At 46.5% G+C, this 27,174-nt stretch overlaps 1 protein-coding gene across 1 annotated transcript in view; it reads left to right on the forward strand.

Moving 5' to 3' along the window:
* LOC109869745 (semaphorin-3G-like) overlaps window positions 1–27,174 on the forward strand; it is a 58,488-nt gene that overhangs the window by 25,867 nt on the left and 5,447 nt on the right. Inside the window, exons 3-14 of the mRNA XM_031803930.1 lie at window positions 1,692–1,754; window positions 7,802–7,921; window positions 12,370–12,460; window positions 14,025–14,141; window positions 14,359–14,501; window positions 19,365–19,479; window positions 19,593–19,662; window positions 19,876–20,020; window positions 24,043–24,274; window positions 24,388–24,479; window positions 24,598–24,639; window positions 24,772–24,997. Of these exons, the coding sequence (XP_031659790.1) occupies window positions 1,692–1,754; window positions 7,802–7,921; window positions 12,370–12,460; window positions 14,025–14,141; window positions 14,359–14,501; window positions 19,365–19,479; window positions 19,593–19,662; window positions 19,876–20,020; window positions 24,043–24,274; window positions 24,388–24,479; window positions 24,598–24,639; window positions 24,772–24,997 (1,456 nt within the window). The remainder of the gene's footprint in view (window positions 1–1,691; window positions 1,755–7,801; window positions 7,922–12,369; window positions 12,461–14,024; window positions 14,142–14,358; window positions 14,502–19,364; window positions 19,480–19,592; window positions 19,663–19,875; window positions 20,021–24,042; window positions 24,275–24,387; window positions 24,480–24,597; window positions 24,640–24,771; window positions 24,998–27,174) is intronic.

Consider the following 27,174-nt stretch of genomic DNA (forward strand, 5'->3'; position numbering starts at 1 on the left):
CAAACACATGCCCATTAAACTCATGTAAATGTGCCACATTAACATGTAAATATTTGACTCTAAACTGAAATGATTGCAGCTCGATATAGACCTTTAGCTTTTGAGGAGCGTTTGTGTGTAAAACCAAACTTGTTTTATGTTGCCATAAATGTGGTCGGTTCTTAACAAACATGACCCCCTAGTTTCAGTCACACTAGAGACTAGATAAGAGTAGATTTAAACATACGGTCTGTGTGTAGTTTAGTATGTTATGGATCTACTTGATGCATGCCACAGTAAGGTCCTTGATTGGCCAGCTCATGCCAGGGTTTGTCAGTGCTTGTTATGATTGGCTGGTGCCTGGGCTTTCCGGCCAATGGATGACACTACTAGGAAGTTAATCAGCGCGCTGACAGCCAAGATCTGGTAAGAAGTTGCCCTAAGACACAGAAACCCAAGCTGACCAGATCAATGTCTAGACATAGGGGAAACTTTATCCTGCAATTGGTGTTGATGACTAACATGTCAGGATGGTTAAACAGAGGGACGGAGTTATAGAGACAAATAGAACATGATGACCACAGTACTTCCTATTTGAATCCAGGAAAGGAATATTAGTATAAATAGCGCAGTGTTGACTATCAGATTGACTGATTCTGTGGTTCAGACCATAAAAAGGCATGTTTCAGACAGGCAGGCAGGGATTTATTGTGGTTCAGTTCCAGACAGGCTCGATAAAGGGATAAAGTGTGATTTATAGAGGAGGCCCTAATCCTTTCTGTAACATTCATTTATAATATGATAGCTGTGTTACAGAAAAGCACCTGTATCAGGTGTCGTTTTCTCTCTTATGATGAATGGCCATGCACTATAATGTAGGAGCACGCATGTACATGCACTATAATGTAGGAGCACGCATGTACATGCACTATAATGTAGGAGCACGCATGTACATGCACTATAATGTAGGAGCACGCATGTACATGCACTATAATGTAGGAGCACGCATGTACATGCACTATAATGTAGGAGCACGCATGTACATGCACTATAATGTAGGAGCACGCATGTACATGCACTATAATGTAGGAGCACGCATGTACATACACATAAGCACAGACACAAATACACATGGACACCATTGCGAATGGACACGTACGCACACTGGCACAGAAAGTTACTGCTTCCTTGATTGTTTTCTTGGTACTCTGTATAGACCTCTTCCCGAAAGCAAAATAAGCTTTTAAATGAAACACACAAAAAAGCCATCTGCGATTCAGTAATTTACAACACAGTATCTGATGGTGCCAAAGAGGGGCTTTCCAAAAACAATCTTGAATAAGCTGGATATTGATGATATAGAACACACTGTAAATGTATCACACGGCCTAAATTACTACACTGTGATTACAGTTCCATGTTCGACCCACCCACATCAATTAGCACTGATTAGCCCATGGATGATTGTGTGGGAGCAAAGACTTAGTGAGATACCTGCTTGGATTTCATGTGATCTAGTACGTTTTCATTGTTTAAACTGTGGCTAATAATGTTCTCATGCTCTAATTGCCTGTAGTTATATTGTGGATTTAGGCAGTGTACAATGTTATGACGTGATTTCTCTCTCTCTCTCTCCCTCTCTCTCTCTCTCTCTCTCTCTCTCTCTCTCTCTCTCTCTCTCTCGCTCTCTCTCTCTCTCTCCCCCATTGTAGATCTACTGGCCTCCGTTGCCTGGTAACAGAGATGAATGTGTCCAGAGAGGGAAAGATTCTCAGGTGAGTGACAGCTCAGTTCAGGCCTCTCAGGCCTCTCTACTTCCTATTTACTCAAATAATGTCACATCTATGGTTTCCACCGGTCTAGCCTATTCAGCTGCTCTATCAGCCACTCTAGACAGTAACATTCTAGTTACCTTACTGACTGTACTGTACATTCTACATTGCCACATCTGGATCATGTTATCAGGAAGCTAACCAGCAAATTGATGTCGACAGTTGGCTTGCTGTGTCAACACTCCCTTTTCCTATATCCTACAGGCGACAGCCATAGTCCCATGCATCATCCCACCATCCCATCCTCTATCCATGCCTCCATCCCTGGGTACAGTGAAGTTGTTTAACAGCCAGTGAACGAGATAGGGAGTCTTTCAATATCTAGTAATATCCCCTCCCACATGGCTGAGGTATTCAGAGTCGGGTTCCCGACACAATGAACACCAGTAATTACATCTTTAAGAAGACTGCCCATATTGAAACTGGCCCTCACTCCCCAGTCAGACACTCTAAAGACACTTGCGGTTCCATGTTTAATATCTTCTGTCCCCTAAGCCTTGGGTAACGACAGAAAGTGAAACAACCCCTGCATCTGGTCTGGGTTAAGTGGTTTGGCCTGTAAAACAGGACTAATCTGTCTCTGTGGATGTGGAGGGAAGTTTAAGACCCCCACATTGGGCGTCAACACTGGCCCTATAGGTAACTGTGGCGTTTGAAGTGGCAGGTGAGGAGGGTATCTAATATCAGGAGTTATTACGCGTTTCCTCCTCCTGTATGAGGTATGTGAGCTGGTGTTCTTAGGGGAGAGGAGCAGTCGTGACAGGTTAAAGTTGGGCCCACGGTAACTCAATTTAACCTGTGCCAAGGGAGCTGTGGGCTGTGTGTGTTTAAGCTCCCTTCCATACCCCTGGAGACACCCCCATGCACCCCAGAAGTACTCACCTACCATCAGACTCATTCAGACCACAGTTCAAGTGGAGTTGGTTCTTGTCCTCTCCATCGTTCTTTTAAACAGGCCTGGACTGAATCTGTTGCTGGAGATACGTTGTTTGTCAGAGAGGAAGAGGGGCCCATGTTTCTAGTCTAGTGTCTAGCATCATTAACAATGACTGGGTTGGGAGGTAGAGGCGAAGTGTGTCTGCTGGGAATGTGTGTACAGGGTCACATCGGTAACACTTCTCACCTCTAGTTCCTCCCAACCGGAATATGACACACCACCTCCACCTCAGTGCCCTCTGAGGCTAGGGACTCCATGAGAAAGGCTTTCAGGTACTGTATGTGTTGTTTACCCTATGTAAGAGGGGGTGGTCCCCAGTGGACAGGCCCAGTTATGTCGTTGTCTCTGGGTCATTGATGGGGTGCCCTCTCTGCCGCTGTTCTCTACCTGACAAAGACTCGGACATGGACACACACTCAATCAGGGCTCTGTTTGCACCTTTCCCCGCTAGACAAAACCCCAGGCAATGTCATAAGTCAAAAAGTTGCAAAGGCATGGATAGGTGTTGGTTTGATTGGTTGAAATGGACTTGTTTGTGTTCTTGGCAGAGAGAAAGGCTTGGTTCACAACCCTTCCTGAGGACTGATGTTATCCCAGTGGGTGCAGGGACATGTGAGTGTGTACAGAGCAGATCATTCCGTCACAGATGGACATTTAAATGTGTGTTCTAAATATACCCTGTCTGCCTATGCCAGCGGGCGGGTGAGTGAGGACAGAGCTATCCCTCCCTCTCTAACTTTGTTAGGCAGTGTTGGACATGGAGACCTCCCATTAAACAAACACTGTGGAGTGAAGCGGGCGCTGCCACTGACTAGACACTGACTAGACACTGACTCGACACTGACTAGACACTGACTAGACACTGACTCGACGCTGACTAGACACTAACTAGACACTAACTAGACGCTGACTAGACGCTGACTAGACGCTGACTAGACGCTGACTAGACACTGACTAGACACTAACTAGACACTGACTAGACGCTGACTAGACGCTGACTAGACACTGACTAGACACTAACTAGACACTGACTAGACACTGACTAGACACTGACTAGACACTAACTAGACACTAACTAGACACTGACTAGACACTGACTAGACACTGACTAGACACTGACTAGACGCTGACTAGACACTAACTAGACACTAACTAGACACTGACTAGACGCTGACTAGACGCTGACTAGACACTGACTAGACACTAACTAGACACTGACTAGACGCTGACTAGACGCTGACTAGACGCTGACTAGACACTGACTAGACACTAACTAGACACTGACTAGACGCTGACTAGACGCTGACTAGACACTGACTAGACACTAACTAGACACTGACTAGACACTGACTAGACACTGACTAGACACTGACTAGACGCTGACTAGACGCTGACTAGACGCTGACTAGACACTGACTCAACGCTGACTAGACGCTGACTAGACGCTGACTAGACGCTGACTAGAGGCTGAATCGACGCTGACTAGACACTAACTAGACACTAACTAGACACTGACTAGACACTGACTCGACGCTGACTAGACACTGACTAGACACTGACTAGACGCTGACTAGACACTGACTAGACACTGACTCGACGCTGACTAGACACTGACTAGACACTGACTAGACACTGACTAGACGCTGACTAGACACTAACTAGACACTGACTAGACACTGACTAGACACTGACTAGACGTTGACTAGACGCTGACTCGATGCTGACTAGACACTAACTAGACACTGACTAGACACTGACTCGACGCTGACTAGACACTGACTAGACACTGACTAGACACTGACTAGACACTGACTAGACAGCCTGGCTGGTTTTAAAGCCGGAGCGCGTTGTGTTACTATTGTTGCACCTATTCAGCGTTCTGATGGTCGCAATCTGTCTCCTTCCCTTATAAACAATGTGTCTGTGTCTTGGAGCTGTAGGATGTGCATACTACTTCCCTCCATTGACTGTGAGGGGATGGAGGAGTTAGAGGTGGGTGCGTGTCTGTGAGGGTATTTTATTGACTGGCTAAAGGAGGGGACCCGGCTGTTCAATGGGGCTGTGTGACCCCGCTGGTTGACCACTGGGTAACACCTAACGTGTTTGCTTTATGATGGCCTTTCTCACAGGTCGCGACCACATGACCCCTAATTTCATTGCCCCCAGCAGACATAGATGTCCCACAGCCCCTCCCTCAGCAGGAACCAGACAATAACAAAGCAGGAACTACCGGGGTTGGGGCTTTGGGAGAGTTATTAGTCTGAGTTGATGGGTGAGAGATTTGAATGTTTAAAGGATTTGTAGGAGACTTTTGAAGAACTTTGTGAGACTCTGAGACTTCATGCATCAGGGAGCTGGAAACTCAGCTTGGTGCCATTTGGCACAGTGCCCTGGCATTATCCAGCACTGCCAGAGGAAACATTCCACTATGTTCATTAATGGGTACAGCCGTACTTATGGGTACAAACGTGGAAGTGACTTGGTTTAAAAAGTGAATCATCTACTAACCAAGGACAAATATGCAGACAGACACTGTGGATCGCTCTCGGCTAACAGTAAGTCTAAGCTTACTTGGTATGAACAACTACTGCTGGGCTAAAGCAACCAAACTTTAGGAGTTGAACACGTCTTATAGTGCATTTGATGCCTACGCTTGTGTCTACCACTTGTCTGGGAGCTGGTGGGATTGTGTTGTGTGTCTGTCTAAGTTATCAATGTTCACATCTGTAGTCTGCTCATCTGGCCTTCTCCTCAGCACACTGCTTCTTTGCTCTTTCTTCTCCATGTAGCTCCAGCTGTGTGGACCACAGAGACTTGGACTGAAGCATCCTGCTTTTTCCAAAACAGCTTTGTGTGTGCCTCTTTGTGTGTGTTTGCATCCATGTGTGTCTTCGAGTGTGTGTGCACAGCTGTACGCCTGTTTGAGGGTGTGTGTGTTTGTCTTTCTCTCTCTGCGTGTGTTTGTGTGTTTCCCTCAACGATGGTCGTGATTTCCTGTTAGTGTTAACAGCGCTGATTGCTCTCCAGTGAATGCATGCTGTTTACACTGGAACAAGATGTCTCCATCCCTCAGTATATTCATCTGAGGTCTGATGGTATTACCCTACCACCCCGCCTGTCTGTTACACACTCAATATTATAGAGAAATACATTACGAAGGATCTGCCACTCATCAGTTTATACACTGAGTGTATAAAACATTAGGAATATGGAGGAGACAGGGCCAGGAGGCTGCTTCTCTCCACTGGGACCAGTCTGGAGTCTATTTCTACAGTCCGTCTCACTACAACCTACCCTCTATACTCTACCAGAGCAGGGGAGGAGAGAGGGATGGTGGTAGGTGAAGAGAGGGAGTGAGGGAGCGTTTTGGGTAATTAAAACCTGAGAGGAGGAGTATGTGCGTAAGGAGGAGTGTGTGTGTGTGTGTGCGTGAGGAGTGTGTGTGTTTACGTGAGGAGGGTGTGTTTGTGCGTGAGGAGTGTGTGTGTGTGCGTGTGTGCGTGAGGAGTGTGTGCGTGAGGAGTGTGTGCGTGAGGTGTGTGTGTGTGCGTGTGTGTGTGTGCGTTAGGAGTGTGTGTGTTAAGTGAGGAGGGTGTGTTTGTGTGTGTGTGTGTGTGTGTGTGTGTGCGTGGGGGGTGTGTGTGCGTGAGGAGTGTGTGTGTTTACGTGAGGAGGGAGTGTGTGTGTGTGTGTGTGTGTGTGTGCATGAGGAGTGTGTGCATGACAAGTGTGTGTGTGTATGTGTGTGTGTGTGTGTGTGTGTGTGTGTGTGTGTGTGTGTGTGTGCGCAAGGAGTGTGTGCGCGAGGAGTGTGTGCGTGAGGAGTGTGTGCGTGAGGAGTGTGTGCGTGAGGAGTGTGTTTGTGAGGAGTGTGTGTGTGTGTGTGTGTGTGTATGTCTGTGTGTGTGTATATGTGTGTGTGTGTGTGTGTGCGCGCGAGGAGTGTGTGCGTGAGGGGTGTGTGCGTGAGGAGTGTGTTTGTGAGGAGTGTGTGTTTGTGTGTGTGTGTGTGTGTGTGTGTGTGTGTGTGTGTGTGTGTGTGTGTGTGTGTGTGTGTGTGTGTGTGTGTGTGTGTGTGTGTGTGTGTGCGCGCGTGCGTGCGTGCGTTCAGCTATAGTCTGGACAGGAAGGAGAGCCGAGTCATGTTTGGCTGATAGATAAAACGCACACCTGGCTTCACTCCAAACCTCCAATATACTGTACAGTGGGTGTACAAAACATTAGGAACACCTTCCTAATATTGAGTTGCACCCCCCTTTGCCCTCAAACAGCCTCAATTCGTCAGGGCATGGAATCTACAAGGTGTCGAAAGCGTTCCACAGGGATGCTGGCCCATGCTGGCCCATGTTGACTTATGTTTATCATTTGCTGTTTTATACTCTTGTGAAGTCAATGGTTTTTACTAGATTACTTGTAGTTTTTCATGTTGTCTGTCTGTAATTTTTTTGTAATGACTTGGTGTTGCCTATCTTGGCCAGGGCACTCTTGAAAAAGAGATTTTAATCTCAATGAGCCCTTCCTGGTTATTATTATTTTTTTAAGTCACACACACAGCAGCTAAGTGGACGAGTTTGACCCTCTCACCCTAGGGCAGTGACACTCTTGGCTTGTTTCCTGTTGGTCACTGTGACACCACTCCTCAGCTTCTATTGTGAAACTTTAAGAAAAGGATACATCTGTGCCCTACTCTTCCTGAGGGCTCGAGGATTCAATTTTATCTTATTCTGTCTCTAGATCTCCTCTCTTATTCTCCCCCTACCCCTCTCTCTCTAGCTCTCCATCTTTCTCCTTCTCTTCTCTCTGTTGCCTGATCCCTCCATGTGGCCCTGTCTTTAGCTGTGGGAAAGATCTGGGAAGCCCAGCGTTTGTTCAAGTTTATTGTTTTTCATCTTTTCAAATCTTGTTCTTGGCCCTTATTGCTAACATGTGGAATCAATGGCCTTTGTTAAGAAATATTTTTGCTCTACACAAAATGGTCAGAAATTGGTTGACAGTTTATTGTTGTCCTGTGTATGTGTATTTATTTAACCTGTGTGTGTGTGTGTGTTCACAGACGGAGTGTGCCAACTTTGTGCGCCTGCTGCAGCCCTATAACCGCACCCATCTGCTGGCCTGTGGTACGGGTGCATTCCAACCCATGTGTACCTATGTGTACGTGGGCTACCGTGGAGAGGTAAGACCCCACTGCATCACACACACACACACACACACACACACACACACACACACACACACACACACACACACACACACACACACACACACACACACACACACACACACACACACACACACACACACAGAGGCTCTGACAGATGAGTCACCCTGGTTTTGCTCTACATACTCTCTCCTCCAGCAGCCAGTAATCAGATGAGGCTGTCTGGTCTGGTCTTATGCTGACTGACTCCCATACCTTTGACTGCCTCAGTCTCCTCACCTCGTTGTAAAGCTGTAGTATTGTGATCATGGCAGTACCAACTACTCCCTATGGATTGTCTGTCTGTCTCCGTTGTATAGTATTTGATACCTGATACTGTCTTATTGGATCCAGTCTCTCTCTCTCTCTCTCTCTCTCTCTCTCTCTCTGAGACAATGTGTACAGAAAGAGGCAGCAGCCTGTAGCCGTCAGTAACGTTCAGTGCTCTGGCTCCAGGCTCAGAGCTCCAGGCTGAGGACACATGACCCAGGGTTGTGCTCGAGCATGCAGCTGTCCAGCGGGGCCCTGCTGCCCTGGTGTGAGGCCCTCTGTAGGTGCCTGTATGTGGTGAAACCCCACAAAGCTGCACACAGGCCCATGTGGCTCACCCAGCAGGAGGGGATCGGACTGGGCATGAGGGAATGAGGCACTGGGCTTGGAGGGTTGGTGAGGGTTCCACCTATTCAAGTTGGGGGATGGAGGTTGTGGAACCAACAGGGTGTTATGTGAGACAGGGAGGGTATATTTATAGGCAGGGAGTGGAAGGGTGGTCTGTCTGTGGTGGTCATATTGGGGGTCTTAGTGTGTTTGTGTGTGTGTTGGTAGTTAGGGTGGAGGCTGCTGGATTAACTGCGGAGGGTTGTGTGTTCTGCCATGCTGACCCTCTCTCTAAATTCATCATCCTGTGTGGTTTGGACCTATGCTTTATGACACTTCATTAAAAACCTTTAGGTCTTATCTCTGTGCTGCCTCTGACAAGCTCACCATGACACTGAGAACAATGCATCTACTTTGTAGAGTAGAGCAGCATAGTGTGTGTGTGTGTGTTTGTTTGTGTGTGTGTGTGTGTGTGTGCATGCTTGTGCGTGTGTTTCTATGTCTCTCTGTGCCTGTGTGTGTTGGTAGATGGATACAGTGTGTTAAGGTGTGAAGGCGACGTAAGGCAGCTGACTGCACATCTGTCCTGGGGAGGCCTGGAACAGAGGGGAAACACCCTGTCAAAGGTCATCCCACCCACAAACCGGCCTGAAGGTTCATGACCCCCCCCCCCCCATGAGCAAATAAAATATGAATGGATAAAAGAAACAACAACAACAAAAACATTTTTTAGCAATGAAGTCCTGCGGTCTTAAAACTAGTGTGTGTGTGGCAGTGGAGGCTGCTGGGGGAGGACGGCTCATAACGGAAACCATATGTTTAAGATTTGATACCATTCCACTTATTCTGCTTCAGCCATTACCACGAGCCAGTCCTCCCCAATTAAGGTCCCACCAACCTCCTATGGTGTGTGTGTGCGTGCGTGCGTGTGCGCGTGCGTGTGTGTGTGTGCGCGCATCAAAGAGCATGTGTGTGTGCCAGTAGTCGTGTCAGGCTTCGTAGTGGGGTTGCTGGGCTGTTTGGCTTGGCAGGGCTGACTACAGAACGACAACAGACATGACTAGCGCCAGTCCCCTCGCTCTGCACCGAGTTACCACAGAGAGACTGGATCTGACAGAGACTAGCCAGGAGGAGAAAGAGAGGGAGGGAGGGAGTAGAGAGAAGGGGGGTGGTGAGGGAGAGGTGGATGAAGTAGAGAGAGAGGGGAGGGAGAGATGGATGAAGTAGAGAGAGAGGGGAGGGAGAGAGGGAGAGATGGATGAAGTAGAGAGAGAGGGGAGGGAGAGGTGGATGAAGTAGAGAGAGAGGGGAGGGAGAGATGGATGAAGTAGAGAGAGAGGGGGGAGGGAGAGATGGATGAAGTAGAGAGAGAGGGGAGGGAGAGAGGGATGAAGTAGAGAGAGAGGGGAGGGAGAGGATGGATGAAGTAGAGAGAGAGGGGGGAAGGGGAGAGATGGATGAAGTAAGAGAGAGGGGAGGGAGAGATGGATGAAGTAGAGAGAGAGGGGAGGGAGAGATGGATGAAGTAGAGAGAGAGGGGAGGCGAGAGAGTGGATGAAGTAGAGAGAGAGGGGAGGGAGAGATGGATGAATAGAGAGAGAGGGAGGGGAGAGATGGATGAAGTAGAGGGAGAGGGGAGGGAGGAGATGGATGAAGTAGAGAGAGAGGGGAGGGAGAGATGGAGAAGTAGAGAGTAGTAGAGGGAGAGAGGAGGAGGAGAGAGAGGGAGTAGATGGATGAAGTAGAGGGAGAGGGGAGGGAGATGGGATGAAGTAGAGAGAGGAGAGGGAGAGGGAGAGGAGAGATGGAGTAGAAGGTTGATGAAGTAGAGGAGGGGGAGGGAGAGATCGATGAAGTAGAGAGAGAGGGGGAGGGAGAGATGGATGAAGTAGAGAGAGAGGGGAGGGAGAGAGGATGAAGTGAGAGAGAGAGGGAGGAGGGAGAGATGGATGAAGTAGAGAGAGAGGGGAGGGAGAGGATGGATGAAGTAGAGAGAGAGGGGAGGAGAGAGATGGATGAAGTAGAGAGAGAGGGGAGGGTGGAGATGGATGAAGTAGAGGGAGAGGGGAGGGAGAGATGGATGAAGTAGAGAGAGAGGGGGAGGGAGAGATGGATGAAGTAGAGAGAGAGGGGAGGGAGAGATGGATGAAGTAGAGAGAGAGGGGGAGAGATGGATGAAGTATCGAGAGAGGAGGGAGAGATGGATGAAGTAGAGAGAGAGGGGGAGAGATGAATGAAGTAGAGATAGAGGGGAGGGAGAGATGGATGAAGTAGAGAGAGAGGGGAGGGAGAGATGGATGAAGTAGAGAGAGGGGAGAGAGAGATGGATGAAGTAGAGATAGAGGGGAGGGAGCGATGGATGAAGTAGAGAGAGGGGAGAGAGAGATGGATGAAGTAGAGAGAAAGGGGAGGGAGAGATGGATGAGGTAGAGAGAGAGGGGAGGGTGGAGATGGATGAAGTAGAGAGAGAGGGGAGGGAGAGATGGATGAAGTAGAGAGAGAGGGGAGGGAGAGATGGATGAAGTAGAGAGAGAGGGGAGGGAGAGATGGATGAAGTAGAGAGAGAGGGGAGGGAGAGATGGATGAAGTAGAGAGAGAGGGGAGAGATGGATGAAGTATCGAGAGAGGAGGGAGAGATGGATGAAGTAGAGAGAGAGGGGGAGAGATGGATGAAGTAGAGATAGAGGGGAGGGAGAGATGGATGAAGTAGAGAGAGAGGGGAGGGAGAGATGGATGAAGTAGAGAGAGAGGGGAGGGAGAGATGGATGAAGTAGAGAGAGAGGGGAGGGAGAGATGGATGAAGTAGAGAGAAAGGGGAGGGAGAGATGGATGAAGTAGAGAGAGAGGGGAGGGAGAGATGGATGAAGTAGAGAGAGAGGGGAGGGAGGGAGAGATGGATGAAGTAGAGAGAGAGGGGAGGGAGGGGAGAGATGGATGAAAGTAGCGAGAGAGGGGAGGGAGAGATGGATGAAGTAGAGAGAGGGGAGAGAGAGATGGATGAAGTATAGAGAGAGGAGAGAGAGATGGATGAAGTAGAGAGAGAGGGGAGGGAGAGATGGATGAAGTAGAGAGAGAGGAGGGAGAGATGGATGAAGTAGAGAGAGGAGGGAGAAGCAAAAGAGAGGAGGTAAAGTAAAGAGAGTAGAGAGGTGCTGTAAGGAGGATAAATGAGGTATAGAGAATGAGGTATAGTAGAAGTAGAGAAGTAGAGAGAGAGGGGGAGAAATGGATGAAGTAGAGAGAGAGGGGAGGGAGAGATGGATGAAGTAGAGAGAGGGGAGAGAGAGATGGATGAAGTAAAGAGAGAGGAGGGAGAGATGGATGAAGTAGAGAGAGAGGGGAGGGAGAGATGGATGAAGTAGAGAGAGAGGGGAGGGAGAGATGGATGAAGTAGAGAGAGAGGGGAGGGAGAGATGGATGAAGTAGAGAGAGAGGGGAGGGAGAGATGGATGAAGTAGGGAGGGAGGGAGGGAGGGAGGGAGGGAGGGAGGGAGGGAGGGAGGGAGGGAGGGAGGGAGGGAGGGAGGGAGGGAGGGAGGGAGGGAGGGAGGGAGGGAGGGAGGGAGGGAGGGAGGGAAAGAAAGAAAGAACACCTGACCACTGTGGCTGACCCAAACTTAAGGAAAGCTTTGACTATGTACAGACTCAGTGAGCATAGCCTTGGTATGCATAGCCTTTCTTAAGAATTTCACTGTAGCCTGTATTTGCACTTGCAACCCTGGACATGTGACTATTAAACTTCTAATCTAATATTTTAATGATATGTGATATGATATGTGATATCTGAATTTTTCCTAATCCCATTTCTCTTTTTTTCCCCTAAACAGCATGTTTTCACCATGGACCCTACCAAAATGGAGAACGGACGGGGGAAGGTTCCTCACGACCCCAGCCTCCCCTTCGCTAGCACCTTAATTGGTAGGTCCTGTATTCTGTGTCTTTATTAGTCCAGTATGTTTATCTCAACACAACAGCCGGAAGGGGTTTGAGGTTTCTGATTCTGTGAGATACACTGTAGTAAGGGTGTTCCTCTCTTGTTGTCATTCCACATAGCTTGTGAAATAAGCCAGATTTACTGCATCAGCATGCAACTCTAGAAGTCGCAGGGGTGAAAAGTGTGTGTGTGTGTGTGTGTGTGTGTGTGTGCGTGTGTGTGTGTGTGTGTGTGTGTGTGTGTGTGTGTGTGTGTGTGTGTGTGTGTGTGTGTGTGTGTGTGTGTGTGTGTGTGTGTGTGTGTGTGTGTGTGTGTGTGTGTGTGTGTGTGCGCGTGTGTCCTCCCACCCTGCCTCTGCTGCTGAACCCCACAAACTCCAGGATCTGTCCCAAAATGCATTGGATCTGGCAGGCAGACACACAGGGACGGCCAAAGGCCCAGCAGTCTATCCTTGAGCACACTGATACACAAAAGACAAACCCTACACAAACAACGTAATATTCCACTAATGCTCACTCACATACACTGTATAAAGCTAACATGGAAAAACACACTAAACACACACACACACACGTTGTGTACATGTTCTACACTGTTGAATCACACATCTATTATCCTCTATTCATTCTGTAGGGACTTTTGAATCATGATTAAGGTGTAATTTCTGGTCGCAATGGATAGATTCATCAGACAGAGATAGAGAGAGAAAGAGAGATGGGGGAAGAAATAAAATAGAGAGAAAGAGAAGGGGAGACGGAGAAGGAGAAAAAGAGAGAGAGAGGAAGACAGAGTGTATTTGTCATGGCCATTGTGTCCCACTAGTAAAGAGAGCTCTTTGGCAGGGGGAGGACAGGAGGTCAGTAACCCTCCTCCCTGCTTCCTCACACACACGCATCCCTCTGATGTTTCTCTGCATCTCTTCTTTCTCTGGGATCAGCTATTGAAAGAAGCTATTGCCTTTCAGCGGGGCCAGAGTCTGCATTAATCACACTTCTCAAAACTCTGTGGGACCAAGTCAGACTGACTATCTGTTTGTGCTCAGGGGTGTAAGGCAGCCCCACTGTCTCTGTACAGCTATCTGCTATTATAATTCAGCTCCTTGGTTGGGAAACGATCATTTGAGCCATAGATACACACACGTGTGCTCGCACACATAGGCACTTCCATCCTCAGTCAGTGAAGTGATGGCAGGGCTTAGGGAGCTATGACACGGCCACTGTAGATGAATATACTCTTGTTAGGAGCATGACCTGAGCTCTGTCATGTAGAGTAGGGATAGCATTTCATCTGATACGAGTTCAGTTGGGAATGCTGTCTGATTCAATGGGAGATGCTGTTACAGACAGTTGATCTGATCTTTGTCCAGTCTATGAACCTTCTCTAGGGATGCAGGACATGTGGCTTGGGGTATGTCTACTATATTGGCCAATTTTGTATTCCTGTAATCGTGACATTTTTCCCCTGCCATCCCTTATTTCCTCATCCTCTCTCCTCATCCCCTCCTCTTTCATTCTCTTCCTCCATCCTTTCCTCTCTGTCTGTTCCCAGGTGGGGAGTTATACACAGGGCTGACTGCAGACTTCCTGGGCAGAGACTCAGTGATCTTCCGTAGTCTGGGAGGTCGCTCCACCATGAGGACTGAGACGGACCAGAGACTGCTGCATGGTACAACAACTGTACTGTACTCAGCACCCACACTGAATACACACCTAAACCAATATCAATTATACACCCATTCTACACCACTTGGTTCTTACATCTTCTATAGACACTACTTGCTAAGAAATAACTCCTATTTGCTCTCTTTCTTTTCACTGACTCTCTCACTCTCTCACTCACCCACTCACCCACTCACCTACTCTCTCTTCTTCCCTCTCTCCAGATCCTAAGTTTGTTGCGGCCCACCTCATCCCTGATAATGATGACCGTGACAATGACAAGGTGTACTTCTTCTTCACGGAGAAGGCCATGGAGGCCGGGAACAGAGAGGGGGCCATCCACACCCGAATAGGACGTGTGTGTGCGGTAAGAGAAATATACATACAGTTGCACCTAACTAAATCGCATACCACCCCAACAGATCAACAGATGATGCAATCTCTATTGCACTCCACACTGCCCTTTCACAAATGGACAAAAGGAACACCTATGTGAGAATGTGGTTTATTGACTACAGCTCAGCAATCAACACCAGAGTTCCCTCCAAGCTCATCACTAAGCTAAGGACCCTGGGACTGAACACCTTCTACAACTGGATCCTGGACTTCCCGACGGGTCACTCCCAGGTGGTGAGGGTAGGCAACAACACATCCACCATGCTGACCCTCAACATGGGAGCCCCTCAGGGGTGCGTGCATAGTCCCCTCCTGTACTCCCTGTTCACCAGAGGCTGTGTGGTCGCGCACGACTCCAACACCATCATTAAGTTTGCCTCTACTGAAACAATGGTAGTAGGCCTGATCACCAAAGACGCTGAGACAGCATATATGGAGGAGGTTAGAGACCTGGCCGTGTGGTGCCAGGACAACAACCTCTCCCTCAACGCCAGCAACACAAAGGAGCTGATGGTGGACTACAGGAAGTGGAGGGCCGAGCATGCCCCCATTCATATCGACGGGGCTGTAGTGGAGCCAGTCAAGAGATTCAAGTTCCTTGGTATCCACATCACTAAGGACCTATCATGGTCCTGCTACGTTCCCCAGCTAGAAATCCAAATAATGTTGCTCAAACAGAAACTAACAGAGTCACTGACAACAACTACACAAAACAGGTGGGTTTTAGCAGGGGTTCTGTAAGACACTCATGGGTGTGTCCACTGAAAGTTGACTAACAACAATAACTGGAACCTAAACGACACTCACCATGAGGGACCACTAAATTTGCCTAAGAAGAGGCAAACAAAAGAAAACCCCCACAATAAACTTAAAGACAGGAAGCAAACCAAAAATGTGGAGCAAAATTAAATCAGGGAAATCAGACAAAGGAATGTTATTTTTTATTTAATTAAAAAAAATAGGGAGTGCCAACTAAAGGTGGGCCAGCCACTCTTAAATAGCACATGGGCCAGCCACTCTTAAATAGCACATGGGCCAGCCACTCTTAAATAGCACATGGGCCAGCCACTCTTAAATAGCACATGGGCCAGCCACTCTTAAATAGCACATGGGCCAGCCACTCTTAAATAGCACATGGGCCAGCCACTCTAAAATAGCACATGGGCCAGCCACTCTTAAATAGCACATGGGCCAGCCACTCTTAAATAGCACATGGGCCAGCCACTCTTAAATAGCACATGGGCCAGCCACTCTTAAATAGCACATGGGCCAGCCACTCTTAAATAGCACATGGGCCAGCCACTCTTAAATAGCACATGGGCCAGCCACTCTTAAATAGCACATGGGCCAGCCACTCTTAAATAGCACATGGGCCAGCCACTCTAAATAGCACATGGGCCAGCCACTCTTAAATAGAACATGCGCCAGCCACTCTTAAATAGCACATGGGCCAGCCACTCTTAAATAGCACATGGGCCAGCCACTCTTAAATAGCACATGGGCCAGCCACTCTTAAATAGCACATGGGCCAGCCACTCTTAAATAGCACATGGGCCAGCCACTCTTAAATAGCACATGGGCCAGCCACTCTTAAATAGCACATGGGCCAGCCACTCTTAAATAGCACATGGGCCAGCCACTCTTAAATAGCACATGGGCCAGCCACTCTTAAATAGCACATGGGCCAGCCACTCTTAAATAGAACATGCGCCAGCCACTCTTAAATAGCACATGGGCCAGCCACTCTTAAATAGCACAAGGGCCAGCCACTCTTAAATAGCACATGGGCCAGCCACTCTTAAATAGAACATGCGCCAGCCACTCTTAAATAGAACATGCGCCAGCCACTCTTAAATAGCACATGGGCCAGCCACTCTTAAATAGCACAAGGGCCAGCCACTCTTAAATAGCACATGGGCCAGCCACTCTTAAATAGAACATGCGCCAGCCACTCTTAAATAGCACATGGGCCAGCCACTCTTAAATAGCACATGGGCCAGCCACTCTTAAATAGCACATGGGCCAGCCACTCTTAAATAGCACATGGGCCAGCCACTCTTAAATAGCACATGGGCCAGCCACTCTTAAATAGCACATGGGCCAGCCACTCTTAAATAGCACATGGGCCAGCCACTCTTAAATAGCACATGGGCCAGCCACTCTTAAATAGCACATGGGCCAGCCACTCTTAAATAGCACATGGGCCAGCCACTCTTAAATAGCACATGGGCCAGCACAGGTGAAACACCTTCCCACTAACGAGATGGCAACCAGCACAGGTATAACACATACTGACGAACGAGGTGACCCCAATGGTGCGCCCTACATGCTAACGAACGAGGTGACACCAATGGTGCGCCCTCCATGCTAACGAACGAGGTGACCCCAATGGTGCGCCCTACATGCTAACAAACGAGGTGACCCCAATGGTGCGCCCTACATGCTAACGAATGAGGTGACCCCAATGGTGCGCCCTACGTGCTAACGAACGAGGTGACCCCAATGGTGCGCCCCCTACATGCTAACGAACGAGGTGACCCCAATGGTGCGCCCTACGTGCTAACGAACGAGGTGACCCCAATGGTGCGCCCTACGTGCTAACGAGCTACACACGCTAAAGTCCAACCTCAAAACATAAATGGAGAAAGCAAAGCCTGTACAGTCAAAACACACCAACACAGTCTTGAAGAGGGCACGACAATGCCTCTTCCCCCCCGGGAGGCTGAAAAGATTTGGCATGGTCCCTCACACCCTCAGAAAGTTATACAGCTGCATTATTGCGAGCATCTTGTCTGGCTGCGTCACCACATGGTATGGCAACTGCAATAAGACTGCTGGACAGTTAATCACATGTCTACATAGACTATTTGCATTGACTCTCTTGCACTAATGCAATTTTTTATTTATTTAATTAACTAGGCAAGTCAGTTAAGAACAAATGCAAATTTTCAATGACAGCCTAGGAACAGTAGCTTAACTGCCTTGTTCAGGGGCAGAACGACAGATTTTTACCTTGTCAGCTCAGGGATTTGATCTTACAACTTTTCGGTTCCCAGGCCAACACTCTAGCCACTAGGCTATGCACACTCACTGGACTCTACCCACACACTCACACATACTACACTGATCCACCAACATTGGAGGGAAAGAGCTGACATTCCCCAACAATTGGCGTCTTTCTTCCTCCTTACACACACAGCTGTTGGATGTGCTCTGGTATGAGCGTCAGAGTGTGCATGGCTCCCATCTCTCTCACACAGTCATACATCCCTTCTGACACACACACACACACACACACACACACACACACACACACACACACACACACACACACACACACACACACACACACACACACACACACACACACACACACACACACACACACACCACAGCTGACAAGTTCGCAACCTGCTTTAGATTCGCCATCTGTTTTAGAGTCTAGGCAATTTATAGTGTAACATTCCTTTGCTCACACTTACAAGTCTATGGTTCTCACACAAACAAACACACACAGTCCCCACAGTCCCCACAGTCCCCCCCAAATCTCTCTCCATACATCTTATATTTCTTCCTGTACATCCCTCCCCAAGGCGTTGTTAAACACTGCCTGCTATTATCAGCTCCACCAGAACAGGACCACATCCTTCCAAGAAAGCAATGATCTGATCCCAGACAGCTTACACAGCCCTGGTGTCTATTAAACGTCCCTGTCTGTCTGTACGCTGCCAGTATGCTAGCGCTACAACAATACACTATAAAACAGTATGGAGGAGAAGACAAGCTCATATGATTACATCTCTATAACCCGTGCTCTCTGTCTCCCCAGTGTCCAGTGCATGGTTATAGAAGGGTTTACTAGACAACTTTCCCACGGGAGAGGACAGACAGAGTTAGTTAGCTACAGTATGTACTTCTATGCTTTTTAGTCCTGCTGTCGTATGGATAATGGTTATTCTTTGTTTGGGTGTAACTGATAAACTCTATTTGTTTGCCTCGTATTGACAATTATACTGTATGTCTAGTCAGTGTGAGCCATCTCTCCTCTCTCCCTCCCTCTTTTGGTTAGTGTATGTGTTGTCTGTATGATTGAGATGTAATGGTGGTGGTGGTGGTGGTGATGGTAGTGGTGATGTGGTGATGGTGGTGGTGATGTGTTGTCTGTATGATTGAGATGTAATGGTGGTGGTGATGGTGGTGGTGGTGGGGATGGTGGTGATGGTGGTGGTGTGTTGTCTGTATGATTGAGATGTAATGGTGGTGGTGGTGGTGGTGGTGATGGTAGTGGTGATGTGGTGATGGTGGTGGTGATGTGTTGTCTGTATGATTGAGATGTAATGGTGGTGGTGGTGGTGATGGTAGTGGTGATGTGGTGATGGTGGTGGTGATGTGTTGTCTGTGTGATTGAGATGTAATGGTGATGGTGGTGGTGGTGGTGGTGGTGGTGGTGATGGTGGTGGTGGTGGTGGTGGTGGTGGTGGTGGTGGTGGGGATGGTGATGGTGGTGGTGGTGGTGGTGGTGGTGGTGGTGGTGATGGTGGTGGTGGTGGTGGTGGTGATGGTGGTGGTGGTGGTGGTGATGGTGGCGGTGGTGGTGATGGTGATGGTGGTGGTGGTGATGTGTTGTCTGTATGTTTGAGATGGTGGTGATGGTGATGTGGTGAGTTGTCTGTGTGATTGAAATGTAATGGTGGTGATGGTGGTGATGGTGATGGTGAGTTGTCTGTATGTTTGAGATGTAATGGTGGTGATGGTGGTGATGGTGATGGTGAGTTGTCTGTGTGATTGAAATGTTATGGTGATGGTGGTGGCGTGTTGTCTGTGTCCTCTATAGAATGATGTAGGTGGACAGAGAGTGCTGGTGAATAAATGGAGCACCTTCATCAAGGCCAGACTGGTGTGTTCTGTACCTGGGCCTCATGGCATTGACACACACTTTGACGAGCTGGGTGAGACACACATACACACATACACACACAAGCACAAATAATGTATGCTCGCAGGCACCAAACCTGAGCACATTAACAAAAGTACTCAATAACCCTTGTATTTTGTTTCACAGAGGATGTTTTCCTGCTTAGAGGCAAGGATGAGAAGAACCCAGATGTTTATGCAATCTTCAGCACCATCAGGTGAGCTCCACACATGGTTACACACGTCCATATCGCCGTCTATGAATTTGACAGTGGTTGCATTCCTCCAGACCCATCCCTTACCAAAAACAAGCGGCAAGGCGGATATTTTGTTGTTTTTCAAATCCCAGTCTGTAGCTTTAACATGTACAATGGAGGAACCAAACCCTAATGAAATCAGTCCCTAACGTTAAACGTTCCTCTCTCCCCTAGTAACGTGTTCCAAGGCTTTGCAGTTTGTGTGTACCGTATGGCAGACATCAGAGAAGCCTTCAACGGGCCTTTTGCACACAAGGAGGGACCTGACTACCAGTGGGGGGCTTACGAGGGCAGAGTGCCCTATCCAAGACCTGGGGTGGTGAGTAATACCATACAGTACCATACTGCAGGCTACCATGGCATATCTACAAACTAATACTTTGTTTCAGACTCCTTGTCAGCTTGCTTGTGTGAGAGAGATCAGGTGATCAAACTGGGGCGAGAGAGAGAGAAATTGAATGAGAAAGGGAGACAGACAGCGACAGAGAGAATGAAGAAGAAACTTCAACAGAGGGATAAAGAGCTAGTCCCGTGTGGTTACTGTTGGTCCTCCCCTCAGCAGCTCTGCCTCATGTTTTCTTGTCATCCACATCGCTGTAATTTAGCTTCATTCAGGGCCCGAGTGTCAGAGCAGAGTCGGCACCTCTGTGGTTTCAATCCACACACACAGGCCTGATTAAGAAGTGTGTCCTGGCCGAGAGAGAGAGAGAGAGAGAAAGAGAGAGAGAGGACATTCAGGGGCACGCCTGTAATAAAACAATTATTTGACCTTTATTTAACTAGGCAAGTCAGTTAAGAACAAATTCTTATTTTCAATGACGGCCTAGGAACAGTGAGTTAACTGCCTTGTTCAGGGGCAGAACGACAGATTTTTACCTTGTCAGCTCAGGGATTCGATCTTGCAACCTTTCGGTTACTAGTCCAATGCTCTAACCACTAGGCTTCTTTTACACCCATTGTTGTAAAAGAACCCCAGCAATGTTGACCTTTTAAAATGGTTTGTTTCAATCTCTATGTTTTTGCAACTAAATTGATTTATTAATTCATCTAATGCTACTCAAATATAAATAATATATATTTATCTAAACTAATCCAATATGTTACTTGTTGTTCCAGTTTAAATGGTTAGTGTATGTGTTGTCTGATTGAGATGTAATGGTCTCATATGCTGTATTAGTAGTTTTCCCAACCTGGCAGTTATTCTGAATAATTCAAAATGTTGGATATCCCCACTCTGGATGGATTCCAATAGGAAATACACATCATAATGTGACTTGCAGGCCTGAAACCCATGAGTTTTAGGTCATTGTATTAGGGTAAAACTAGGCCCTCAAAATAAGACCTCATTAATAAATACTTTGTACGTTGTATTGTGTTAAAGAATTGAATGTTAATGATAACATATTCGCTTAGGATCTCACTTAGTGAAGACCACAGGTCTACAAATCGATGAATGCAACAACCATGTGTCCATCAAAAAAAATGTGTCATGGGTATTAACTACAATTCACTGGAAAGCCAAGGCACTCTGGGAAATATTCAAATATGGCTTTACCCGACCGAGCATTGTGTAAATTTAACACTGACAAGTGTGGACCCGTATAGACACTGGAGAATTTACTGTGTACATGCTCCTATACTAATACTCTACATATGCTTGGGGAATCTGCTCCAGTTTGCTCATTCCTGAGGTTCACCAATGTAAACACTCCTAAGCCAAAGACACCCTAAATTACTGGATCAATATATAGCTGACTGGCTTGGATCTGTGTGTGTCTCAAATAGCACCCTATTCCCTATAAAGTACACGACTTCTGTCCATTGTCCATAGGGAGCCATTTTGGATGTATCCTCTGTTTGGCACTGTGGAGACATTTGGCTATCTCCTCCCTCAAACAGAGATCACCTCAGCTGTACTGTTTCTGCAAGCTATTGTGCAATCTTCTGTGATTTAGTGCTTAGGCGGTGTGCATAGTTTTCACACCCGTAATGAGAGTAGATAAGAATTTGGCAACAATTTTTTCTCCATTCCTGTCAATTCAGGAATTTAGATAGGCTTTGATAGCAGTAGTGGTGCGTGGGTGAAATCACTGGGGAAGCTAAAAAAAAGCATTATTACAACCTACAACCAGTCAAAAGTTTGGACACACCTACTCATCAAGGGTTTTTATTATTTTCTACATTGTAGAATAAACTATGAAATAACACATATGGAACCATGTAGTAACCAAAAAAGTGTTAAACAAAAACAGATTCTTCAAAGTAGAGTTACCTCTGCTGCAGAGGTTAACTTCATTAGAGTTACCAGCCTCAGAAATTGCAGCCTAAATAAATGCTTCACAGAGTTCAAGTAACAGACACAACTCAACATCAACTGTTCAGAGAAGACTGTGTGAATCGGGCCTTCATGGTCAAATTGCTGCAAAGAAACCACTACTAAAGTACACCAATAAGAAGAAGATTCTTGCTTGGGACATGAAACATGAGCAATGAACATTAGACTGGTGGAAATCTGTCCTTTGGTCTGATGAGTTCAAATGTGAGATTTTTGGTTCCATTCGCTTTGTGAGACGCAGAGAAGGTGAATGGATGATCTTCGCATGTGTGTTTCCCACCGTGAAGCATGGAGGAGGAGGTATGATGGTGTGGGGGTGCTTTGCTGGTGACACTGTAAATTATTTATTTATCCGACCTCAACCCAATTGAGATGGTTTGGGATGAGTTGGACCGCAGAGTGAAGGAAAAGCAGCCACCAATTGCTAAGCATATGTGGGAACTCCTTCAAGACTGTTGGAAATACATTCCTCATGAAGCTGGTTGAGAAAATGCCAAGAGTGTGCAAAGCTGTCATCAAGGCAAAGAGTGGCTACTTTGAAGAATCTAAAATCTAAAATATATTTTGTTTTGTTTAACACTTTTTTGGTTACTAAATGATTCCTTATGTGTTATTTCATAGTCTTGATGTCTTCACTATTGTTCTACAATGTAGAAAATAGTAAAAATGAAGAAAAACCCTTGAATGAGTAGTGTGTCCAAACTCTAGACTTGTGCTGTATTGTGTTGTGATAATTGCATTGTTTGCTCTGTATCCTGTTAGTTCATATGCCTTGCGACTGTGATATATAGGCCTAAAGGCCGAGACAAAGAGAAGACATATTGGCATAATAAATTCAACCACAGCTTTGTTTCATCACAGGAGATGCCTCCATTATTCCAGCACCATTTCAACATTTCCACATCATCAAATCACCAATGTTTACTCTAATACAGCGACAACTCAAAGAAACTAAACACAATTTAGTCCAAAACTTTGTCATACAGTACCCGCTTGAATTTTTTGTTGTTTAGGCTACCTGGCTAAAATGCTTGTTAGCTAGCGTAACTTATTTTCATTGGCAACTTTAGCTCGTTAACATTAGCCTTCTACATCTAGCTACATATTGAACTCCCATCGTCTCAGGCTAGGTGCACAATGTAGCAAACATTGGTTGGATCAGAATCGGCGTTATAATCATTGGCTAGTACATAGAATTAAGTAAAACCACAAGATCAAATCCCCATCTCCATCCATGGCTAATTTAGAAAAGGGCAGCAACACAACAAGATGCAACAATTCAAGTTGTTTCTGTCAATGACATATGCTCTCGATGCGATTTGATAGGAGTGACGCCAAATCCAAACTGGCTTCCCTTTACACTTTTTTTTTGGTGCGCCAGGACCAATGCTGATTGGCTATTATTTTTTTTAAATGATCAAGGGGGGCCAAATGGTCACGGGCATCCCTTACATTCAATGTTATGGGCAGCAACACTGTCATACTCTTTTGGACCAGACTGCTTTAGATAGATGGCCTACACATACAGAGGGGCTGTTTTGCTCGCTCGGGTGCTATCTCCGGTCAGATACATTCAGCCTCTTGCGATTTGAAGGAAAATGATGAAACATAGAGACGAAAGATACATTTTATATATATATTTTTTGTCATTTTTGGGGGGGGAAGCCTGGCTTCCGTTGGCATCTATGAGTACACGTCCATTCTATGTCCATTCCAACTTACAGTAACTGAAATAATTTTTTGCAATGCTGTCAGAAGTGCCTATGGATTAGTCAATGTTATGACAGAATTTTAAGAAATCTTCCCAATCAGTGTTGAATATAACTCCCAGCCAAACATTGTAAGGGAGTCACAGAGAAACACAGACCTAACTTACTAAATGACTCATCAATTGATCTCTAAAAACACCGCTGAATAAAACGTTCATGTCACATTCCCCCTTTTACATTTAACACAAATCATATGTTTTTATAAAATGATTACTAAAGAGTTCCTCTCATCTCCAGTGCCCCAGTAAGATCACCAACCAGCCTGGCAGACAGTTTGGCAGTACCAAGGACTTCCCAGATGCAGTGCTCCAGTTTGCCCGAGGGCACCCCCTGATGTGGCGACCGGTGTACCCGGCCATGAAGCAGCCTCTGCTGGTCAAGGCCAACTTGCCCTACCGCCTCAAACAGATCGTGGTGGACCGTGTAGAGGCAGAGGATGGACAGTATGACGTCATGTTCATAGGCACCGGTTCGTCCTAACTTCTCCACATTTCTGTAATTAGTCTGAGTGGTGACTAGTCAGGAAACATGAGTGTATTGGGATGTAAGTTGACCATTTTGACCTCTGACCTCTGACCCCAGACATAGGCACTGTTCTGAAGGTCATTGCATTGCGCAGCGGCAACACTCTGGACACAGAAGAGGTCACTCTGGAGGAGATGCAGGTCTTTAAGGTAACTAGATAAGATGCCTCCTTTCTCCTCTGTCTCCCCTCCTCCTCATGTATTTAAAAGTCTAACCAATTCACAATGTCTGAATGCGAATGAAATATCAGATTTTTATGTTATCAAGGTGCCAACTCCCATTACCTCTTTGGAGATCTCAGTAAAAAGGGTGAGTAAATGTAAATGATTTATCACAGTTGACATAAACTTAAAGAAAACATGCAAGCACTGAAGCCAACACCACGATAAAAACATTACATTCTCATTCTCTGGTTGTACTCTGACCCCTTTCCGCACACAGCAAGCACTGTACGTGGGTTCTCCGGTGGGTATGGCCCAGCTGAGGCTTCACAGGTGTGAGACGTATGGGAAGGCCTGTGCTGAGTGCTGCCTGGCCAGAGACCCCTACTGTGCCTGGGACGGCACCTCCTGCACTCGCTACACCTCGCTCAGCAGACGCCGCTATCGCCGTCAGGACATCAGGCATGGCAACCCGGCCCTGCAGTGTATGGACCAGAACCTCAGTGGTGAGAGAGGGGGAGATGGAGGGTAAAGGGTGGGAATGAAAAGCTTGGGAATGAAATGAGTGTAAATGAATTACAAAATGAAGATGATAGACTATGTGAGGATATACAGTACGGAGACTCACAACATGCCAAGTGCCCTTGGAGGAAAGTAGGGCACTCTAATATCCTGTTGATAAATGCTTATTACAATGTTGTGCATGACAGAGGGGTGAGGGGAGTGAGCTAGTCTGGCTGTCATGGTGGCCAAGCGGAAATTGACCCAAAGTATTTGCTCCAGGGAGGTCACAGAGGTAAAACCTGTCCATTGAGAGGCATTAGACTGAGAGGTGAGGTAGGACAAACACTGGGACGGCATCTGTACATAGCCAATCTGTAAATAGCCCATCCAAATACCTCATCCCCATACTGTATTTATTTATTTATTTATTTATCTTGCTCCTTTACACCCCAGTATCTCTACTTGCACATTCATCTTCTGGAGCAGAACTATCACTCCAGTGTTTAATTGGTATATTGTAATTACTTCGCCACCATGGCCTATTTATTGCATTACCTCCCTTATCTTACCTCATTTGCACACACTGTATATAGACTTTTTCTACTGTATTATTGACTGTATGTTTGTTTATTCCATGTGTAACTCTGTGTTGCTGTATGTGTCTAACTGCTTTGCTTTATCTTGGCCAGGTCACAGTTGTAATGTAAATGAGAACTTGTTCTCAACTATGCGACTATATTTAACTATGGTTAAATAAAGGTGAAATATTTTTTTAAAAAATAATAACAAATCGTAAATGGTACCCTATTGCCTACATAGTGTACTACAGGAAGGATTGGTTTGGTTACTTTCTAAATGTAATCCGTTATAGCTGCTAGTTACCTCTCCAAAATGTTTATCGGGAATGTTTGGATTAACTTTTGGATTACCCAAACTCGGTAACTGATTACTTTCAGTTACTTTAAAAGGCATTAGATGAAGACAAAAATGACCCATCAAACACATGTAGTGTGTCATCATAAATTTGGTTTGTCTGAATGTAAAAGTGATCCAATAAGTAATCATCTAGTTTTTCAAAAGTATCTGTAATCTGATTACAATATTTGTGCTGGTAACATAACTGATTACAGTTTGTAACCAGATTACACCCCAACCCTGACTACAGGGCTTTGGTCAAAAGTATAGTACACTACAGTATATAGGTTATAGGGTACCATTTGGGCTGCAACCTGGGTCTGTAGAGAAATAAATATAAATAGCATCTCTGATTTTCTCTTAGGGGAGAGCGAACAAGACATACACTGTAAACAATGTATAGGTTGGATGACCAAAGGCCAGTTGATATCATGTGTAGTTTATATTGTATAGCCCAGTGTCAGTTCTACAGTCGTGGCCAAAAGGTTTAGGAGAACGAAACAAATATTAATTTTCACAAGGTCTGCTGCCTCAGTTTGTATAATGGCAATTTGCATATACTCCAGAATGTTATGAAGAGTGATCAGATTAATTGCAATTAATTGCAAGGTCCCTCTTTGCCATGCAAATTAACTGAATCCCCCCCAAAATATTTCCACTGCATTTCAGCCCTGCAACAAAAGGACCAGCTGACATCATGTCAGTGATTATCTTGTTAACACAGGTGTGAGTTTTGACGAGGACAAGGCTGGAGATCACTCTGTCATGCTGATTGTGTTCGAATAACAGACTGGAAGCTTCAAAAGGAGGGTGGTGCTTGGAATCATTATTCATCCTCTGTCAACCATGGTTACCTGCAAGGAAACACGTGTCATCATCATTACTTTGCACAAAAAGGGCTTCACAGGCAAGGATATTGCTGCCAGTAAGATTTCACCTAAATCAACCATTTATCGGATCATCAAGAACTTCAAGAAGAGCGGTTCAATTGTTGTGAAGAAGGCTTCAGGGCGCCCAAGAAAGTCCAGCAAGGGCCAGGACCATCTTCTAAAGTTGATTCAGCTGCGGGATCGGGGCACCACCAGTACAGAGCTTGCTCAGGAATGGCAGCAGGCAGGTGTGAGTGCATCTGCACGCACAGTGAGGCGAAGACTTTTGGAGGATGGCCTGGTGTCAGCAAAGAAGCCACTTCTCTCCAGGAAAAACATCAGGGACAGACAGATATTCTGCAAAGGGTACAGGGATTGGACTGCTGAGGACTGGG

The sequence above is a fragment of the Oncorhynchus kisutch genome, linkage group LG24, assembly GCF_002021735.2.
Source record: "Oncorhynchus kisutch isolate 150728-3 linkage group LG24, Okis_V2, whole genome shotgun sequence".
Lineage (NCBI taxonomy): Eukaryota > Metazoa > Chordata > Actinopteri > Salmoniformes > Salmonidae > Oncorhynchus > Oncorhynchus kisutch.